Here is a 19,563-nt window from a genome sequence, read left to right as displayed (position 1 = left end):
GGGCAGGTCTGTTGCTGTATGACACTGCGGTACAGTAGTGCATCGGGCAGGTCTGTTGCTGTATAACACTGCGGTACAGTAGTGCATAGGGCAGGTCTGTTGCTGTATAACACTGGGGTACAGTAGTGGATCGGGCAGGTCTGTTGCTGTATGACACTGCGGTACAGTAGTACATCGGACAGGTCTGTTGCTGTATAACACTGCGGTACAGTAGTGCATCGGACAGGTCTGTTGCTGTATAACACTGCGGTACAGTAGTGCATCGGGCAGGTCTGTTGTATGACACTGCGGTACAGTAGTGCATCGGGCAGGCCTGTTGCTGTATGACATTGCGGTACAGTAGTGCATCGGGCAGGTCTGTTGTTGTATGACACTGCGGTACAGTAGTGCATCGGGCAGGTCTGTTGCTGTATAACACTGCGGTACAGTAGTGCAACGGGCAGGTCTGTTGCTGTATAACACTGGGGTACAGTAGTGCATCGGGCAGGTCTGTTGCTGTATGACACTGCGGTACAGTAGTGCATCGGGCAGGTCTGTTGCTGTATAACACTGGGGTACAGTAGTGCATCGGGCAGGTCTGTTGCTGTATGACACTGCCGTACAGTAGTGCATCGGGCAGGTCTGTTGCTGTATGACACTGCGGTACAGTAGTGCATCGGGCAGGTCTGTTGCTGTATAACACTGCGGTACAGTAGTGCATCGGGCAGGTCTGTTGCTGTATAACACTGCGGTACAGTAGTGCATCGGGCAGGTCTGTTGCTGTATAACACTGCCGTACAGTAGTGGATCGGGCAGGTCTGTTGCTGTATCACACTGCGGTACAGGAGTGGATCGGGCAGGTCTGTTGCTGTATAACACTGCCGTACAGTAGTGGATCGGGCAGGTCTGTTGCTGTATAACACTGCGGTACAGTAGTGCATCGGGCAGGTCTGTTGCTGTATGACACTGCCGTACAGTAGTGGATCGGGCAGGTCTGTTGCTGTATAACACTGCCGTACAGTAGTGGATCGGGCAGGTCTGTTGCTGTATAACACTGCCGTACAGTAGTGGATCGGGCAGGTCTGTTGCTGTATGACACTGCCGTACAATAGTGGATTGGGCAGGTCTGTTGCTGTATAACACTGCGGTACAGTAGTGCATCGGGCAGGTCTATTGCTGTATCACACTGGGGTACAGTAGTGGATCGGGCAGGTCTGTTGCTGTATAACACTGGGGTACAGTAGTGGATCAGGCAGGTCTGTTGCTGTATAACACTGTGGTACAGTAGTGCATCGGGCAGGTCTGTTGCTGTATAACACTGCGGTACAGTAGTGGATCGGGCAGGTCTGTTGCTGTATCACACTGCCGCACAGTCGTGGATCAGGCAGGTCTGTTGCTGTATCACACTGGGGTACAGTCGTGCATCGGGCAGGTCTGTTGCTGTATAACACTGCGGTACAGTCGTGGATCGGGCAGGTCTGTTGCTGTATCACACTGTGGTACAGTCGTGTATTGGGCAGGTCTGTTGCTGTATCACACTGTGGTACAGTAGTGGATCGGGCAGGTCTGTTGCTGTATCACACTGTGGTACAGTCATGGATCGGGCAGGTCTGTTGCTGTATAACACTGGGGTACAGTCGTGTATTGGGCAGGTCTGTTGCTGTAATCACACTGTGGTACAGTCGTTGATCGGGCAGGTCTGTTGCTGTATAATACTGGGGTACAGTCGTGTATTGGGGAGGTCTGTTGCTGTATCACACTGGTACAGTCGTGGATCGGGCAGGTCTGTTGCTGTATCACACTGTGGTACAGTCGTGGATCGGGCAGGTCTGTTGCTGTATAACACTGCCGTACAGTAGTGGATCGGGCAGGTCTGTTGCTGTATAACACTGCCGTACAGTCGGTAATCGGGCAGGTCTGTTGCTGTATAACACTGGGGTACAGTCGTGTATTGGGCAGGTCTGTTGCTGTATCACACTGCGGTACAGTAGTGCATCGGGCAGGTCTGTTGCTGTGTAACACTGCGGTACAGTCGTGGATCGGGCACGTCTGTTGCTGCATCACACTGTGGTACAGTAGTGGATCGGGCAGGTCTGTTGCTGTATCACACTGTGGTACAGTAGTGGATCGGGCAGGTCTGTTGCTGTATCACACTGTGGTACAGTCGTGGATCGGGCAGGTCTGTTGCTGTATCACACTGTGGTACAGTAGTGGATCGGGCAGGTCTGTTGCTGTATCACACTGTGGTACAGTCGTGGATCGGGCAGGCCTGTTGCTGTATCACACTGTGGTACAGTCGTGGATCGGGCAGGTCTGTTGCTGTATCACACTGGTACAGTCGTGGATCGGGCAGGTCTGTTGCTGTATGACACTGCGGTACAGTAGTGGATCGGGCAGGTCTGTTGCTGTATAACACTGGGGTACAGTCGTGTATTGGGCAGGTCTGTTGCTGTATCACACTGTGGTACAGTCGTGGATCGGGCAGGTCTGTTGCTGTATAACACTGGGGTACAGTCGTGTATTGGGCAGGTCTGTTGCTGTATCAAACTGTGGTACAGTCGTGGATCGGGCAGGTCTGTTGCTGTCCAGGGCAGAATGGTGGCGCAGTGGGTGGCGCATGGCGCCGATGTGCCAGGTTCGATCCCGGCTGTGGGTCACTGTCCGTGTGGAGATTGCATGTTCCTCCCGTGTTGGTGTGGGTTTTGCCCCCAGAACCCAAAGATGTGCAGGGTAAGTGGATTGGGCACGCTAAATTGCCCCTTAATTGGAAAAAATTAATTGGGTACTCTAAATTTATTTTTTAAAATGTCTGTTACAGTGGTGGATCGGGCAGGTCTGTTACTGTATAACACTGGGCAGCAGTAACTGATCGGGCCGGTCTGTTACTGTATAACGGGTACAGTAGTGGATCGGGCAGGTCTGTTACTGTATAACACTGGGCTGCAGTAACGGATCGGGCAGGTCTGTTACTGTGTAACACTGGGGTACAGTGGATTGGGCAGGTCTGTTACTGTAAGGCTTGGGGACAGGTCCGTTATTGCATTACACGGATACAGTAGTGGGTCGGACAGATCTGTTACTGTATAACACTGGGGCACAGTAGTGGTCGCGCAGATCTGTCACTGTATAACACTGGGGTACAGTACTGATGGGGATGGGACTGTCACAAACACTGGGGTACAGTAGTGCATAGGTCTGGCCTGTCACTGTATAACACTGGTACAGCAGTGGATCGGACAGGCCTGTTACTGTATAACACTGGGATACAGTAGTGGCTCGGACAGGTCTGTTACTGAATAACACTGGGGTACAGTAGTGGATTGGGCAGGTCTGTTACTGTGTAAGGCTTGGGGGCAGGTCTGTTACTGCATAACACGGATACAGTAGTGCATAGGGCAGGTCTGTTGCTGTATAACATTGCGGTACAGTAGTACATCGGACCGGTCTGTTGCTGTATAACACTGCGGTACAGTAGTGCATCGGGCAGGCCTGTTGCTGTATGACACTGCGGTACAGTAGTGCATCGGGCAGGTCTGTTGCTGTATGACACTGCGGTACAGTAGTGCATCGGGCAGGTCTGTTGCTGTATAACACTGGGGTACAGTAGTGCATCGGGCAGGTCTGTTGCTGTATAACACTGGGGTACAGTAGTGCATCGGGCAGGTCTGTTGCTGTATGACACTGCGGTACAGTAGTGCATCGGGCAGGTCTGTTGCTGTATAACACTGCGGTACAGTAGTGCATCGGGCAGGTCTGTTGCTGTATAACACTGGGGTACAGTAGTGCATCGGGCAGGTCTGTTGCTGTATGACACTGCGGTACAGTAGTGCATCGGGCAGGTCTGTTGCTGTATAACACTGGGGTACAGTAGTGCATCGGGCAGGTCTGTTGCTGTATGACACTGCGGTACAGTAGTGCATCGGGCAGGTCTGTTGCTGTATGACACTGCGGTACAGTCGTGCATCGGGCAGGCCTGTTGCTGTATAACACTGCAGTACAGTAGTGGATCGGGCAGGTCTGTTGCTGTATCACACTGCGGTACAGGAGTGGATCGGGCAGGTCTGTTGCTGTATAACACTGCCGTACAGTAGTGGATCGGGCAGGTCTGTTGCTGTATAACACTGCGGTACAGTAGTGGATCGGGCAGGTCTGTTGCTGTATAACACTGCCGTACAGTAGTGGATCGGGCAGGTCTGTTGCTGTATAACACTGCCGTACAGTAGTGGATCGGGCAGGTCTGTTGCTGTATGACACTGCCGTACAGTAGTGGATTGGGCAGGTCTGTTGCTGTATAACACTGGTACAGTCGTATTTTGGGCAGGTCTGTTGCTGTATGACACTGCGGTACAGTAGTGCATCGGGCAGGTCTATTGCTGTATCACACTGGGGTACAGTAGTGGATCGGGCAGGTCTGTTGCTGTATAACACTGGGGTACAGTAGTGGATCAGGCAGGTCTGTTGCTGTATAACACTGGGGTACAGTAGTGGATCGGGCAGGTCTGTTGCTGTATAACACTGCGGTACAGTAGTACATCGGGCAGGTCTGTTGCTGTATAACACTGGGGTACAGTCGTGGATCGGGCAGGTCTGTTGCTGTATGACACTGCGGTACAGTAGTGCATCGGGCAGGTCTGTTGCTGTATAACACTGCGGTACAGTAGTGGATCGGGCAGGTCTGTTGCTGTATCACACTGCCGTACAGTCGTGGATCGGGCAGGTCTGTTGCTGTATCACACTGTGGTACTGTAGTGCATCGGGCAAGTCTGTTGCTGTATAACACTGCGGTACAGTCGTGGATTGAGCAGGTCTGTTGCTGTATCACACTGCGGTACAGTAGTGGATCGGGCAGGTCTGTTGCTGTATCACACTGCCGCACAGTCGTGGATCAGGCAGGTCTGTTGCTGTATCACACTGGGGTACAGTCGTGCATCGGGCAGGTCTGTTGCTGTATAACACTGCGGTACAGTCATGGATTGGGCAGGTCTGTTGCTGTATAACACTGGGGTACAGTCGTGGATCGGGCAGGTCTGTTGCTGTATCACACTGTGGTACAGTCGTGTATTGGGCAGGTCTGTTGCTGTATCACACTGTGGTACAGTAGTGGATCGGGCAGGTCTGTTGCTGTATCACACTGTGGTACAGTCATGGATCGGGCAGGTCTGTTGCTGTATAACACTGGGGTACAGTCGTGTATTGGGCAGGTCTGTTGCTGTAATCACACTGTGGTACAGTCGTTGATCGGGCAGGTCTGTTGCTGTATAATACTGGGGTACAGTCGTGTATTGGGCAGGTCTGTTGCTGTATCACACTGTGGTACAGTCGTGGATCGGGCAGGTCTGTTGCTGTATCACACTGTGGTACAGTCGTGGATCGGGCAGGTCTGTTGCTGTATAACACTGCCGTACAGTCGTGGATCGGGCAGGTCTGTTGCTGTCCAGGGCAGAATGGTGGCGCAGTGGGTGGCGCATGGCGCCGATGTGCCAGGTTCGATCCCGGCTGTGGGTCACTGTCCGTGTGGAGATTGCATGTTCTTCCCGTGTTGGTGTGGGTTTTGCCCCCACAACCCAAAGATGTGCAGGGTAAGTGGATTGGGCACGCTAAATTGCCCCTTAATTGGAAAAAATTAATTGGGTACTCTAAATTTATTTTTTAAAATGTCTGTTACAGTAGTGGATCGGGCAGGTCTGTTACTGTATACCACTGGGCTGCAGTAACTGATCGGGCCGGTCTGTTACTGTATAATGGGTACAGTAGTGGATCGGGCAGGTCTGTTACTGTATAACACTGGGCTGCAGTAACGGATCGGGCAGGTCTGTTACTGTGTAACACTGGGGTACAGTGGATTGGGCAGGTCTGTTACTGTAAGGCTTGGGGACAGGTCCGTTATTGCATTACACGGATACAGTAGTGGGTCGGACAGATCTGTTACTGTATAACACTGGGGTACAGTACTGATGGGGATGGGACTGTCACAAACACTGGGGTACAGTAGTGCATAGGGCTGGCCTGTCCCTGTATAACACGGGTACAGCAGTGGATCGGACAGGCCTGTTACTGTATAACACTGGGATACAGTAGTGGCTCGGACAGGTCTGTTACTGAATAACACTGGGGTACAATAGTGGATTGGGCAGGTCTGTTACTGTGTAAGGCTTGGGGGCAGGTCTGTTACTGCATAACACGGATACAGTAGTGCATAGGGCAGGTCTGTTGCTGTATAACATTGCGGTACAGTAGTACATCGGACAGGTCTGTTGCTGTATACCACTGCGGTACAGTAGTGCATCGGGCAGGTCTGTTGCAGTATGACACTGCGGTACAGTAGTGCATCGGGCAGGTCTGTTGCTGTATAACACTGGGGTACAGTAGTGCATCGGGCAGGTCTGTTGCTGTATGACACTACGGTACAGTAGTGCATCGGGCAGGTCTGTTGTATGACACTGCGGTACAGTAGTGCATTGGGCAGGTCTGTTGCTGTATGACACTGCGGTACAGTAGTGCATCGGGCAGGTCTGTTGCTGTATGACACTGCGGTACAGTAGTGCATCGGGCAGGTCTGTTGCTGTATAACACTGCGGTACAGTAGTGCATCGGGCAGGTCTGTTGCTGTATAACACTGCGGTACAGTAGTACATCGGGCAGGTCTGTTGCTGTATCACACTGTGGTACAGTAGTGCATCGGGCAGGTCTGTTGCTGTATAACACTGCCGTACAGTCGTGGATCGGGCAGGTCTGTTGCTGTATCACACTGTGGTACAGTAGTGCATCGGGCAGGTCTGTTGCTGTATAACACTGCGGTACAGTCGGTAATCGGGCAGGTCTGTTGCTGTATAACACTGGGGTACAGTCGTGTATTGGGCAGGTCTGTTGCTGTATCACACTGTGGTACAGTAGTACATCGGGCAGGTCTGTTGCTGTATAACACTGCGGTACAGTCGGTAATCGGGCAGGTCTGTTGCTGTATAACACTGGGGTACAGTCGTGTATTGGGCAGGTCTGTTGCTGTATCACACTGTGGTACAGTAGTACATCGGGCAGGTGTGTTGCTGTATAACACTGGTACAGTCGTATTTTGGGCAGGTCTGTTGCTGTATGACACTGCGGTACAGTAGTACATCGGACAGGTCTGTTGCTGTATAACACTGCGGTACAGTAGTGCATCGGGCAGGTCTGTTGTATGACACTGCGGTACAGTAGTGCATCGGGCAGGCCTGTTGCTGTATGACACTGCGGTACAGTAGTGCATCGGGCAGGTCTGTTGCTGTATGACACTGCGGTACAGTAGTGCATCGGGCAGGTCTGTTGCTGTATAACACTGCGGTACAGTAGTGCATCGGGCAGGTCTGTTGCTGTATAACACTGGGGTACAGTAGTGCATCGGGCAGGTCTGTTGCTGTATGACACTGGGGTACAGTAGTGCATCGGGCAGGTCTGTTGCTGTATGACACTGCGGTACAGTAGTGCATCGGGCAGGTCTGTTGCTGTATGACACTGCGGTACAGTAGTGCATCGGGCAGGTCTGTTGCTGTATGACACTGCGGTACAGTAGTGCATCGGGCAGGTCTGTTGCTGTATGACACTGCGGTACAGTAGTGCATCGGGCAGGTCTGTTGCTGTATGACACTGCGGTACAGTAGTGCATCGGGCAGGTCTGTTGCTGTATGACACTGCGGTACAGTAGTGCATCGGGCAGGTCTGTTGCTGTATGACACTGCCGTACAGTCGGTAATCGGGCAGGTCTGTTGCTGTATAACACTGGGGTACAGTCGTGTATTGGGCTGTTTGTGTATAACACTGGGGGACAGTAGTGTGTCACGCAGATCTGTCACTATAACTCTGGGGTACAGTCGTGGATCGGGCAGGTCTGTTAACGTATCACACTGGGGTACAGTACTGATGGGGATGGGACTGTCACTAACACTGGGGGACAGTCGTGCATTGGACACCGTAGGAGTCCACTACTGCAGGAGGAGACCTTTTGGCACTTCGAGCCTGCTCCGCCATTCATCACGATCATGGCTGTTCATCCAACTCATTTGCCTAATCCTGCTTTCTCCCCATAGCCTTTGATCCCATTCTCCCCAAGTGCTATATTTAGTCCAAAGTTTTAGCATCAACTACTTCCTACTTCCTGTGGTAATGAATTCCACAGGCTCACCCCTCTTTGGGTGAAGAAATGTCTCTTTATATCTGTCCGGAATTGTTTACCCTGAATCCTCAGACTGTGACCCCTGGTTCTAGACACACCCATTATTGCTAACATCTTCCCTGCATCTATCCTGTCTAGTCCCGTTAGAATTTTATGAGTCTCTATGAGATCCCCTCTCATTATTCTGAACTCCAGGGAGAACAATGCAAACCTAGTCAATCTCTCATATGACAGTCCCGCCATCCCTGGAATCAGCTTGTTTACTCGAAACCTCTTGCAATAAAGGCCAACATACAATTATCCTTCTTTACCGCCTGTTACACCTGCATGCTTACCATCAGCGACTGGTGCACAAGGACACCCGGATCCCGCTGCACACTCCCCTCTCCCAATTTACAACCATTCAGGTAGTAATCTGCCTTCCTGCTTTTGCATCCACAGTGAATAACCTCACACTTATCCAAATTATACTGCATCTGCCATTGATTTGCCCACTCGCCCAACCTGTCCAGATCATGCTGAAGAATCCCTGGATCCACGTCACAATTCATTCCGGGGTACACTGCGGGTAGGGACAGGTCTGTCACTGTGTAACACTGGGGTACAGTGCTCGTAGGGACAGGTCTGTCACTCTAACACTAGGCACAGTGCGGACAGGGACGGGTGTGTCACTGTATAACACTGGGGTACAGTGCTGGTGGGGATGGGTGTGTCACTGTATAACACTGGGGTACAGAGCTGGTGGGGACGGGTGTGTCACTGTATAACATTGGGGTACAGTACTGGTGGGGACGGGTGTGTCACTGTATAACATTGGGGTACAGTACTGGTGGGGACAGGACTGTCACTGTCTAATACTGGGGTATAGTAGTTGGTCGGCCAGGTCTGTTACTGTATAACACAGGTACTGTACAGGTGGGGACAGGTCTGTTACTATATAACACTAGGCTACTGTAGTGCATAGGGCAGGTCTGTCACTGTATAACATGGAATTATAGTAGTGGTGGGGACAGGTCTGTTGCTGTATAACACTGCGGTACAGTAGTGGATTGGGCAGGTCTGTTACTGTGTAACACTGGGGTACAGTAGTAGATCGGGCAGGTCTGTAATTATATAACACTGGGGTGTAGAGTATTAGAACATAGAACATTACAGCGCAGTACAGGCCCTTCGGCCCTCGATGTTGCGCGACCTGTGAAACCACTCTAAAGCCCATCTACACTATTCCCTTATCATCCATATGTCTATCCAATGACCATTTGAATGCCCTTAGTGTTGGCGAGTCCACTACTGTAGCAGGCAGGGCATTCCATGCCCTTACTACTCTCTGAGTAAAGAACCTACCTCTGACATCAGTCCCATATCTATCTCCCCTCAATTTAAAGCTACGTCCCCTCGTGCTAGACATCACCATCCGAGGAAAAAGGCTCTCACTGTCCACCCTATCCAATCCTCTGATCATCTTGTATGCCTCAATTAAGTCACCTCTTAACCTTCTTCTCTCTAACGAAAACAGCCTCAAGTCCCTCAACCTTCTCTCATAAGATCTTCCCTCCATACCAGGTAACATTCTGGTAAATCTCCTCTGCACCCTTTCCAATGCTTCCACATCCTTCCTATAATGCGGCGACCAGAATTGCACGCAGTGCTCCAAATGTGGCCGCACCAGAGTTTTGTACAGCTGCAACATGACCTCATGGGTCTGAAACTCAATCCCTCTACCAATAAAAGCTAACACACCGTGCGCCTTCTTAACAACCCTCTCAACCGGGGTGGTAACTTTCAGGGATCTATGTCCATTGACACTGAGATCTCTCTGCTCATCCACACTACCAAGAATCTTACAATTAGCCCAGTACTCTGTCTTCCTGTTATTCCTTTCAAAATGAATCACCTCACACTTTTCTGCATTAAACTCCATTTGCCACCTCTCAGCCCAGCGCTGCAGCTTATCTATGTCTCTCTGTAACTTGTAACATCCTTCCGCACTGTCTACAACTCCACCGACTTTAGTGTCATCTGCAAATTTACTCACCCATCCTTCTACGCCCTCCTCCAGGTCATTTATAAAAATGACCAACAGCAGTGGCCCCTTGTGGTACACCACTAGTAACTGGACTCCAGTCTGAACACTTCCCATCAACCACCACCCTTTGTCTTCTTCCAGCTAGCCAATTTCTGATCCAAACTGCTAAATCACCCTGAATCCCATGCCTCCGTATTTTCTGCAGTAGCCTACCATGGGGAACCTTATATAACGCTTTACTGAAATCCATATACACCACATCAACTGCTTTACCCTCCTCCACCTGTTTGGTCACCTTCTCAAAGAACTCTTAAGGTTTGTGAGGCACAACCTACCCTTCACAAAACCGTGTTGACTATCTCTAATCAAATTATTCCTTTCCAGATGATTATACATCCTATCTCTTATAAACCTTTCCAAGACTTTGCCCACAACAGAAGTAAGGCTCACTGGTGTATAGTTACCGGGGTTGTCTCTACTCCCTTCTTGAACAAGGGGACAACATTTGCTATCCTCCAGTCTTCTGGCACTATTCCTGTAGACAAAGATGACTTAAAGATCAAACCCAAAGGCTCAGCAACCTCCTCCCCAGCTTCCCAGAGAATCCTAGGATAAATCCCATCCGGCCCAGCGGATTTATCTATTTTCACACTTTCCAGAATTGCTAACACCTCCTCCTTATGAACCTCAAGCCCTTCTAGTCTAGTAGCCTGAATCTCCGTATTCTCCTCGACAACATTGACTTTTTCCTGTGTGAATACTGACACAAAATATTCATTTAGCACCTCTCCTATCTCCTCGGACTCCACGCACAACTTCCCACTACTGTCCTTGACTGGCCCTACTCTTACCCTAGTCATTCTTTTATTCCTGACATATCTATAGAAAGCTTTAGGGTTATCCTTGATCCTACCTGCCAAAGACTTCTCATGTCCCCTCCTGGCTCTTCTTAGCTCTCTCTTTAGGTCCTTCCTAGCTAACTTGTAACTCTCGAGCACCCTAACTGAACCTTCATGTCTCATCTTTACATAAGCCTCCTTCTTCCTCTTGACAAGTGTTTCGACTACTTTAGTAAACCACGGTTCCCTTGCTTGACCACTTCCTCCCTGCCTGACAGGTACATACGTATCAATGACACGCAGTAGCTGTTCCTTGAACAAGCTCCACATTTCCATTGTGCCCATCCCCTGTAGTTTTCCTCTCCATCCGATGCATCCTAAGTCTTGCCTCATCGCATCATAATTGCCTTTCCCCCAGATATAACTCTTGCCCTGCGGTATATACCTATCCCTTTCCATCACTAAAGTAAACGTACCCGAATTGTGGTCACTACCACCAAAATGCTCACCTACCTCCAAATCTAACAGCTGTCCTGGTTCATTACCCAGTACCAAGTCCAATATGGCCTCGCCTCTCGTTGGCCTATCTACATACTGTGTCAGGAAACCCTCCTGCACACATTGGACAAAAACGGACCCATCTAAAGTACTCGAACTATAGCGTTTCGAGTCAATATTTGGAAAGTTAAAGTCCCCCATAACAGCTACCCTGTTGCTTTCGCTCCTATCCAGAATCATCTTTGCAATCCTTTCCTCTACATCTCTGGAACTTTTTGGAGGCCTATAGAAAACCCCTAACAGGGTGACCTTCTTTCCTGTTTCTAACCTCAGCCCATACTACCTCAGTAGACGAGTCCTCATCAAACTTCCTTTCTGCCACCGTAATACTGTCCTTGACTAACAATGCCACCCAATCCCCCTCTTTTACCACCTTCCGAAATGGTGGGGATGGGACTGTCACTAACACTGGGTTGCAATAGTGCATAGGGCAGATCTGTCACTGTATAACACTGGGGTACAGTAGTGGATTGGGCAGGTCTGTTACTGTATAACACCGGTACAGTAGTGGATTGGGCAGGTCTGTTACTGTATAACACGGGTACAGTATTGGTGGGGATGGGACTCACTAACACTGGGGTGCCGTAGTGGGCCGGACACATCAGTTACTGTATAACACTGGGCTACAAATGTGCATAGGGCAGCTCTGTCATTGTATAACACTGGGGTACAGGAGTGGATTGGGCAGGTCTGTTACTGTATAACACTGGGGTATAGTGCATCGGGCAGGTCTGTTACTGTACAACAGGGGTACAGTAGTGGATTGGGCAGTCTGTTACTTTATAACACAAGTACAGTATTGGTGGGATGGGACTGTCAATAACACTGGGGTGCAGTAATGGGTCGGGCAGGTCAGTTACTGTATAACACTGGGGCACTGTAGTGGATCGGGCAGGTCTGTTACTGTATAACACGGGTACAGCAGCGATTCGGGCAGGTATGTTACAGTCTAACACTGGGGTACAGTAGTATATCGGGCAGGTCTGTCACTGTATAACACTGGGCTGCGCTAGTGGATTTGGCATATCTGCTACTGTATAACACTGGGATACCGTAGTGGATTGGGCAGGTTTGTTACTGTATAAAATGGGTACAGTAGTGACTCAGACAGGTCTGTTACTGCATTACACTGGGGTACAGTACTGGTGGGGATTGGACTGTCACTAACACTGGGGTGCAGTAGTGGATCGGGCAGGTCAGTTACTGTGTAACACTGGGAACAATAGTGGACAGGGCAGGTCTGTCACTGTATTACACGGGTACAGTAGTGGAATGGGCAGGTCTGTTACTGTATTACACGGGTACAGTAGTGGATCGGGAAGATCTGTCACTATAAATCTAGGGTACAGTAGTGGATCGGGCAGGTCTGTTACTGTGTAACACTGGTTTAGTAGTTGGTCGGTCAGGTCTGTTACTGTATAACACGGGTATAGTAGTGGATCGGGCAGGTCTGTTACTGTATAACACGGGTATAGTAGTGGATTGGGCAGGTCTGGTACTGTATAACACTAGGGTGGAGTTGTGGATCGGGCGGGTCTTATACTGCATAACACGAGGGCACAGTCGCGGATTGGGCAGGTCTGTTACTGTATAAGGCTTGGGTACAGTACTGGTGGGGACAGGTCTGTCACTGTATAACACTAGGGTACAGTTGTGGATCGGGCTGGTCAGTTATTGTATAACACTGGGGTACAGTAGTTAATCGAAGGCCTTACTGGAAAACACTGGGGTGCAGTACTGGTGGGGACAGTTCTGTTACTGTATAACAGAGGTGCAGTACTGGTGGGGATAGGACTGTCACTATAATACTGGGGTACAGTCGTGGATCGGGCAGGTCTGGTACTGTATAACACGGGTACAGTAGTGGATCGGGCAGGTCTGTTACTGTATAACAGTGGTACAGCAGTGGATCAGTCAGGTCTGTTACTGTTTAGCATGGGTACAGTAGTGGATTGGGCAGGTCTAATACTCTATAATACCAGGATACAGTACTGGTGGGGACAGGTCTGTTACTGTATAACACTGGGCTGCGGTAGTGGATTTGGCAGGTGTTGCTGTACAACGCGGGTACAGTAGTGGGTCGGGCAGGTCTGTTACTGTATAACACGGGTACAGTACTGGTCAGGATGGGTCTGTCAGTATAATACTGGGGTACAGTAGTGAATCTGGCAGGTCTCTTACTGTATAATGCTGAGGTGCAGTACTGGTGGGGATGGGTCTGTCACTATAATACTGGGAAACAGTAGTGGATTGGGTAGGTCTGTTACTGTATAACACTGGGATACAGTCATGGATGGGACATGTCTGTTACTGTATAACACTGGGGTACATTAGTGGTGGGAATGGGTCTGTCACTGTATAACATAGACGATAGAAGAAGGAGGAGGCCTTTTCGCCCTTTGAGCCTGCTCTGCCATTCATCACGATCATGGCTGATCATCCAACTCAATAGCCTAATCCTGCTTTCTCCCCATAGCCTTTGATCCCATTCTCCCCACGTGCTATATTTAGCTGTCTCCAAAGTTTTAACATCAACTACTTCCTGTGGTAATGAATTCCACAGGCTCACAACTCTTTGGGTGAAGAAATGTCTCCTTATCTCTGTCCGGAATTGTTTACCCTGAATCCTCAGACTATGACCCCTGGTTCTGGACATACCCATCATTGGTAACATCTTCCCTGCATCTACACTGTCTAGTCCTGTTAGAATTTTATAAGTCTCTGTGAGATCCCCTCTCATTCTTCTGAACTCCAGCGAGAACAATCCTAACCTAGTCAATCTCTCCTCCTATGACAGTCCCGCCATCCCTGGAATCAGTCTGGCAAACCTTCGCGGCACTCCCTCGAGAGCAAGAACATCCTTCCTCAGAGAAGGAGACCAAAACTGCAAGTGTGGCCTCACCAAGGCCCTGTACAATTGCAGCAATACATCCCTGCTTCTATATTCGAAACTCTCACAATGAAGGCCAACATACCATTAGCCTTCTTTACCTCCTGTTGCACCTGCATGCTTAACATCAGCGACTGATGTACAAGGACACCCAGATCCCGCTGCACACTCCCCTCTCCCAATTTACAACCATTCAGGTAGTAATCTGCCTTCCTGCTTTTGCATCCACAGTGAATAACCTCACACTTATCCAAATTATACTGCATCTGCCATTGATTTGCCCACTCGCCCAACCTGTCCAGATCATGCTGAAGAATCCCTGGATCCACGTCACAATTCATTCCGGGGTACACTGCGGGTAGGGACAGGTCTGTCACTGTGTAACACTGGGGTACAGTGCTCGTAGGGACAGGTCTGTCACTCTAACACTAGGCACAGTGCGGACAGGGACGGGTGTGTCACTGTATAACACTGGGGTACAGTGCTGGTGGGGATGGGTGTGTCACTGTATAACACTGGGGTACAGTACTGGTGGGGACATGTCTGTAACTGTATAACACTTGGGTACAGTGCTGGTAGGGACGGGTCTGCTTCTGTATAACACTGGGTAGTGCTGGTAGGGAGAGGTCGATCACTGTATAGCACTGGGTACAGTATTGGTAGGGACAGGTCTGTCACTGTATAAAACTGGGATACAGTGCTGGTAGGGACAGGTCTGTCACTGTGTAACATTGGGTACAGTGCTGGTAGGGACGGGTCTGTCACAGTGTAACACTGGGTACAGTGCGGGTAGGGACAGGTCATGGCACTATAACACTGGGTACAGTTCTGGTAGGGACGGGTCTGTCACAGTGTAACACTGGGTACAGTGCTGGTAGGGACAGGTCTGGCACTATAGCACTGGGTACAGTGCGGATAGGGGCGGGTCAGTCACTGTATAACTGGGTACAGTGCGGTTAGGGACAGGTCATGGCACTGTATAACACTGGGGTACAGTGCTGGTAGGGACAGGTCTGGCACTATAACACTGGAGTACAGTGCTGGTAGGGACAGGTCTGTCACTGGGGTACAGTGCGGGTAGGGACAGGTCTGTCACTGTGTAACTCTGGGGTACGTTGCGGGTAGGGACAGGTCTGTCGCTGTATAACACTGGGGTACAGTGCTGGTAGGGACGGATCTGTCGCTATAACACTGGGGTACAGTGCTGGTAGGGACAGGTCTGCCACTGGGGTGCAGTGCTGGTGGGGACAGGTCTGCCACTGTATAAGACTGGGGTACAGTGCTGGTGGGGACCGGTCTGTCACTGTATACACTGGGGTACAGTACTGGTGGGGACGGGTCTGTCACTGTGTAACACTGTGGTATTGTGCTGGTAGGGCCGTGTCTGTCACTATATAACACTGGGGTACAGTGCTGGTAGGGACGGGTCTGTCACTGCATAACACTGGGGTACAGTGCTGGTAGGGACAGGTCTGTCACTGTATAACACTGGGGTATAGTGCTGGTGGGGATGAGTGTCACTGTATAACACTGGGGTATAGTGCTGGTGGGGATGAGTGTCACTGTATAACACTGGGGTGTGGATGAGAGATTTGAGATTATATTGTTCGATTCCTTGCATCCTTGATAAATTGACTCAGAAATGTTTATTGGATTAATTCTTCAGCTGTGGCCTGTGTCTCTAATTTATTTCTACTGTTTCCTGTTCAGATTTTCGTTAGCTCGGTGGAAGCTCTGGCCCACCAGCAGATGCACAGTAAGCAGGACCATGGCATCGCCGAGTATGTGGAGTTTGGCATTCCCGAAGGCGAGAACTTACATGAGATGTTTATCGGTGAGCAGCTACAGCAGTGCTCCGAATGTGGCCAGCTGCTCAGCACCATGGAGGACTTTCTGCAGCATCAGGGCTTGCACACCAAGGCCCTGGCACAGGAGAGCGCTGACAACCCTGTGCCCGAGAGCCAAGAGACTGAAGAAACCCACGTGGTGCTGGAAAGTGTGCCACAGTACCTGTGTCCGGACTGTAACGTCTCATTCACTGTACCGCACCAACTCCTCATCCATCAAGCATCCCACTCCACGGCGTCCGCTATCCACAGCCTGCCTTGTGACACCATGACATTGAACTGTGACGGAGGTCCCTCTGAGTGTTCAGCCTCTGATTCTGAGCGGCCTTCACCCCCGCCTGCCAACCAGGGTGACGTCCAAAGATCCAATGCAGCCGCCAGCTCTGGCTGCTGCACAGAGAGCCATAATCCAGTCCCCATGCCACTGGAAGTGGACAATACTGGACAGGGCACTGCTGTTCTACAGCCTGCTGCAGGAGGTGTGGGCAGCCAAGGCTTTGTGCCAGAGGCTGTGGGGGGCTCAGACTTGGTCTCTGGTGCTGTGGGGGATCATTCCTATGAGAGCGCAGTGGCCCTGGTGGAACCTGAAGGGACACAGCTCGTTCGCAATGAGGATTATTCCAGGTCTGACTCCCTGGGGCTGCACACGGACGTCAGGCCTCAGCTCCAGGAGCCTGTGGGACAGCCTGCAGAACCCGCGGGGCTGCCCGCTCCATGTGCCAACTGCGAGGAGGAGGAGCAGCCGACTTCGAGGAAGAACCAGCCACTGGGATGTGCAGAGTGTGGGAAGGTCTTCACCACTGCCCGCCGGCTCCTGCAGCACCAAAAGACCCACCTGAGCCTGGCGCATGACTGCCCGGACTGCAAACGCTCGTTCAAGAAGGCCTCATCCCTGGAGCAACACCTCCGGAGTCACAAAGGTGAGGTGCTGTACCTGTGCACCGATTGTGGCAAAGGCTTCAACACCGAGGTGGCACTGGTACAGCACCGGCGGCTGCACACTGATGACCCACTCCACCGCTGTGCCGAGTGTGGTAAAGCCTTCAGCAACATGACCAAGTTCCTTTACCACCGCCGCACTCATTCTTCCACCATGACTGCTGGCAAGGCTGCTGCCCCCGTGAAAAAGGAGAGCGAGAACAAGGAGGTATTGGCGGCGCCAACTGTAGAAACCGTGGACGTGCGGCAAAGAATGCACAATGTCCCCCCGGCCACCGAGGTGCTGCCCAGCACTGTCCTGGTGTATGAGTGTGGGTTCTGTGGCAAGGAGTTCGGGAAACAATCCCAACTCCTCCGACACCGCCGCCTGCACAACTGTGAGCGCCGACACAAGTGCCAGGTGTGTGGCAAGGCCTTCCGCAAGCCGGTGCACGTCAAGAATCACATGCGCACACACACGGGTGAGAGACCCTTCCAGTGTGCTGAGTGTGGCAAAACCTTCACCACGCTGGCCAACCTCATGCGGCACCACCAGATCCACACGGGCGAGAGGCCGTACAAATGTGAATTCTGTGAGCGTGCCTTCGCCCAGTCCTCCAACCTGCAGCAACATCGGCGTATTCACACCGGCGATCTGCCATTCAAGTGCCCCGACTGCCCCAAAGCTTTTGGCCGGGCCTCCAAGCTAATGGTGCACCGCTACTGCCACACCGGCGAGCTGCCCTACAAGTGCGTGGACTGTGGCAAGGGCTTCACACGACAGCGGCGCCTGGAGTTGCACCGGCTGGTGCACACTGGGGAGGTCCCTCACCGGTGCCCAGACTGCGGCCGCCAATTTGTTGATGGCACCAAGCTGGAGGAGCACCGCTGCTCTGGCCGCTGTGCCAAGGTCTACGAGTGTGCCAACTGTGGCAAACGGTGCAACTCCCTGGGAAACCTGCAACTGCACGAGCGGAGCCACACGGGCGAGAGGCCGTTCGGCTGCAGCCAGTGTGGCAAGACGTTTACCAGCACCACAAACCTGACCCTGCACGAGCGCCGGCATACTGGCGAGCGTCCTTACCACTGCCACGACTGTGGCAAGCGTTTTGGCTCCTCCTCCAGCCTTCTGCTGCACCGCCGCATCCATACGGGCGAGAGGCCATTCAAGTGTACAGATTGCGGCAAGGCCTTTAAACAGTCCAACCACCTGCGGGAGCACCGGCGCACCCACACAGGTGAGAGGCCGTACAAGTGTGAGACCTGTGGCAAGGGGTTTGTGCAGTCCATGCACCTGTTGGACCACCGGCGGATCCACACCGGCGAGAGACCGCACCCCTGCACCAAGTGCGGTAAGAGCTTTAAGACTCCATCCAACCTGCGCAGCCACCGCCGCACCCACATGGAGCAGACCATTGTGTGCACTGAGTACGGCGAGACATTTGCCATCATCGAGTCCACTGAGTCCATTCCCACCACCATTGTGGAGACTATCGAGATCTACCAGGCTACGCTGGATGACAACATCCAAGTAGATGCGTTTGTATAGAACGGACAAGCTGGGAGGGTGTGGGGATGGAATGGAAGGAGGACATCCTGATTTCTTGATCCTTTTATAATCCGGGTAATCTCCTGTGGCAGGTGAGCTCTGAACCAAAATGCTGAATGTGGAAAGCCCTGCCGCAGGTTGCTGGACAGGGGTAAGGGCGTTAATATGTAAATTTACAAACGTTTATAAGGCAAATGATGTAGATTTGCAGAGGTTTTTTTTCTTTGCTGGTTTGAACTGAAATGTACTGATGGCCTGTGAATCGCTCCCAGGTGATGTTGGTGACTGGGATCCAGTTTATGCTGTTATGTCTGAAATAGAATATTGTTCATGAACTGTCTGGGCCTCTTCATTCCATGACGGTCAGAAGTGCAAAGCTGCCTGATTCATCTACCGGTCAGCATCTCCAACCCCACCTCCCACAGCTACCAAAAAAAGCTTCCTCTTATTTAATACCAACCTAACTCAGATAGAAGGTGAGAACTCTTGAACTTGTGTGTAAAAATGTGGATGGAATTAATTTGTGTCCCTGGGAGCTGGGGCTCTCCATCTGAAATTGTAACCGAGCAATATTTTTAAAAAGACCTTTTCTTACTACTCTCACCAAGATTTCATGTTTTAAAACTTGGGCTAAATGCTATTTTCCTTTCTTGGGCAACTTAAGGAAAAGCGATTCCCAGAGCTTGATCAAAAGTATTCCACTGCTGTTGCAAATTGCATTGTCTGGCGGCACGGTGGTGAAGTGGCTAGCACTGCTGCCTACAGCACTGAGGACCCGGGTTTGATCCCGGCCCCAGGTCACTGTGGA

The 19,563-nt window shown here is 51.2% G+C and overlaps 1 protein-coding gene across 1 annotated transcript in view; it reads left to right on the top strand.

Annotated features, from left to right (window-relative positions):
* Positions 1–19,090, top strand: part of LOC140386616 (uncharacterized) — a 48,383-nt gene extending 29,293 nt beyond the window's left edge. Inside the window, exon 2 of the mRNA XM_072469093.1 lies at positions 16,152–19,090. Coding sequence (XP_072325194.1) covers positions 16,152–18,755 — 2,604 coding nt within the window. The 3' untranslated portion in view covers positions 18,756–19,090. The remainder of the gene's footprint in view (positions 1–16,151) is intronic.
* Positions 19,091–19,563: the final 473 nt, after the last annotated feature.

Source organism: Scyliorhinus torazame, chromosome 12 (assembly GCF_047496885.1).
Source record: "Scyliorhinus torazame isolate Kashiwa2021f chromosome 12, sScyTor2.1, whole genome shotgun sequence".
Lineage (NCBI taxonomy): Eukaryota > Metazoa > Chordata > Chondrichthyes > Carcharhiniformes > Scyliorhinidae > Scyliorhinus > Scyliorhinus torazame.
The sequence above is the reverse complement of the archived record's forward strand: the minus strand, read 5'-3'. Positions and strand labels throughout refer to the sequence as shown.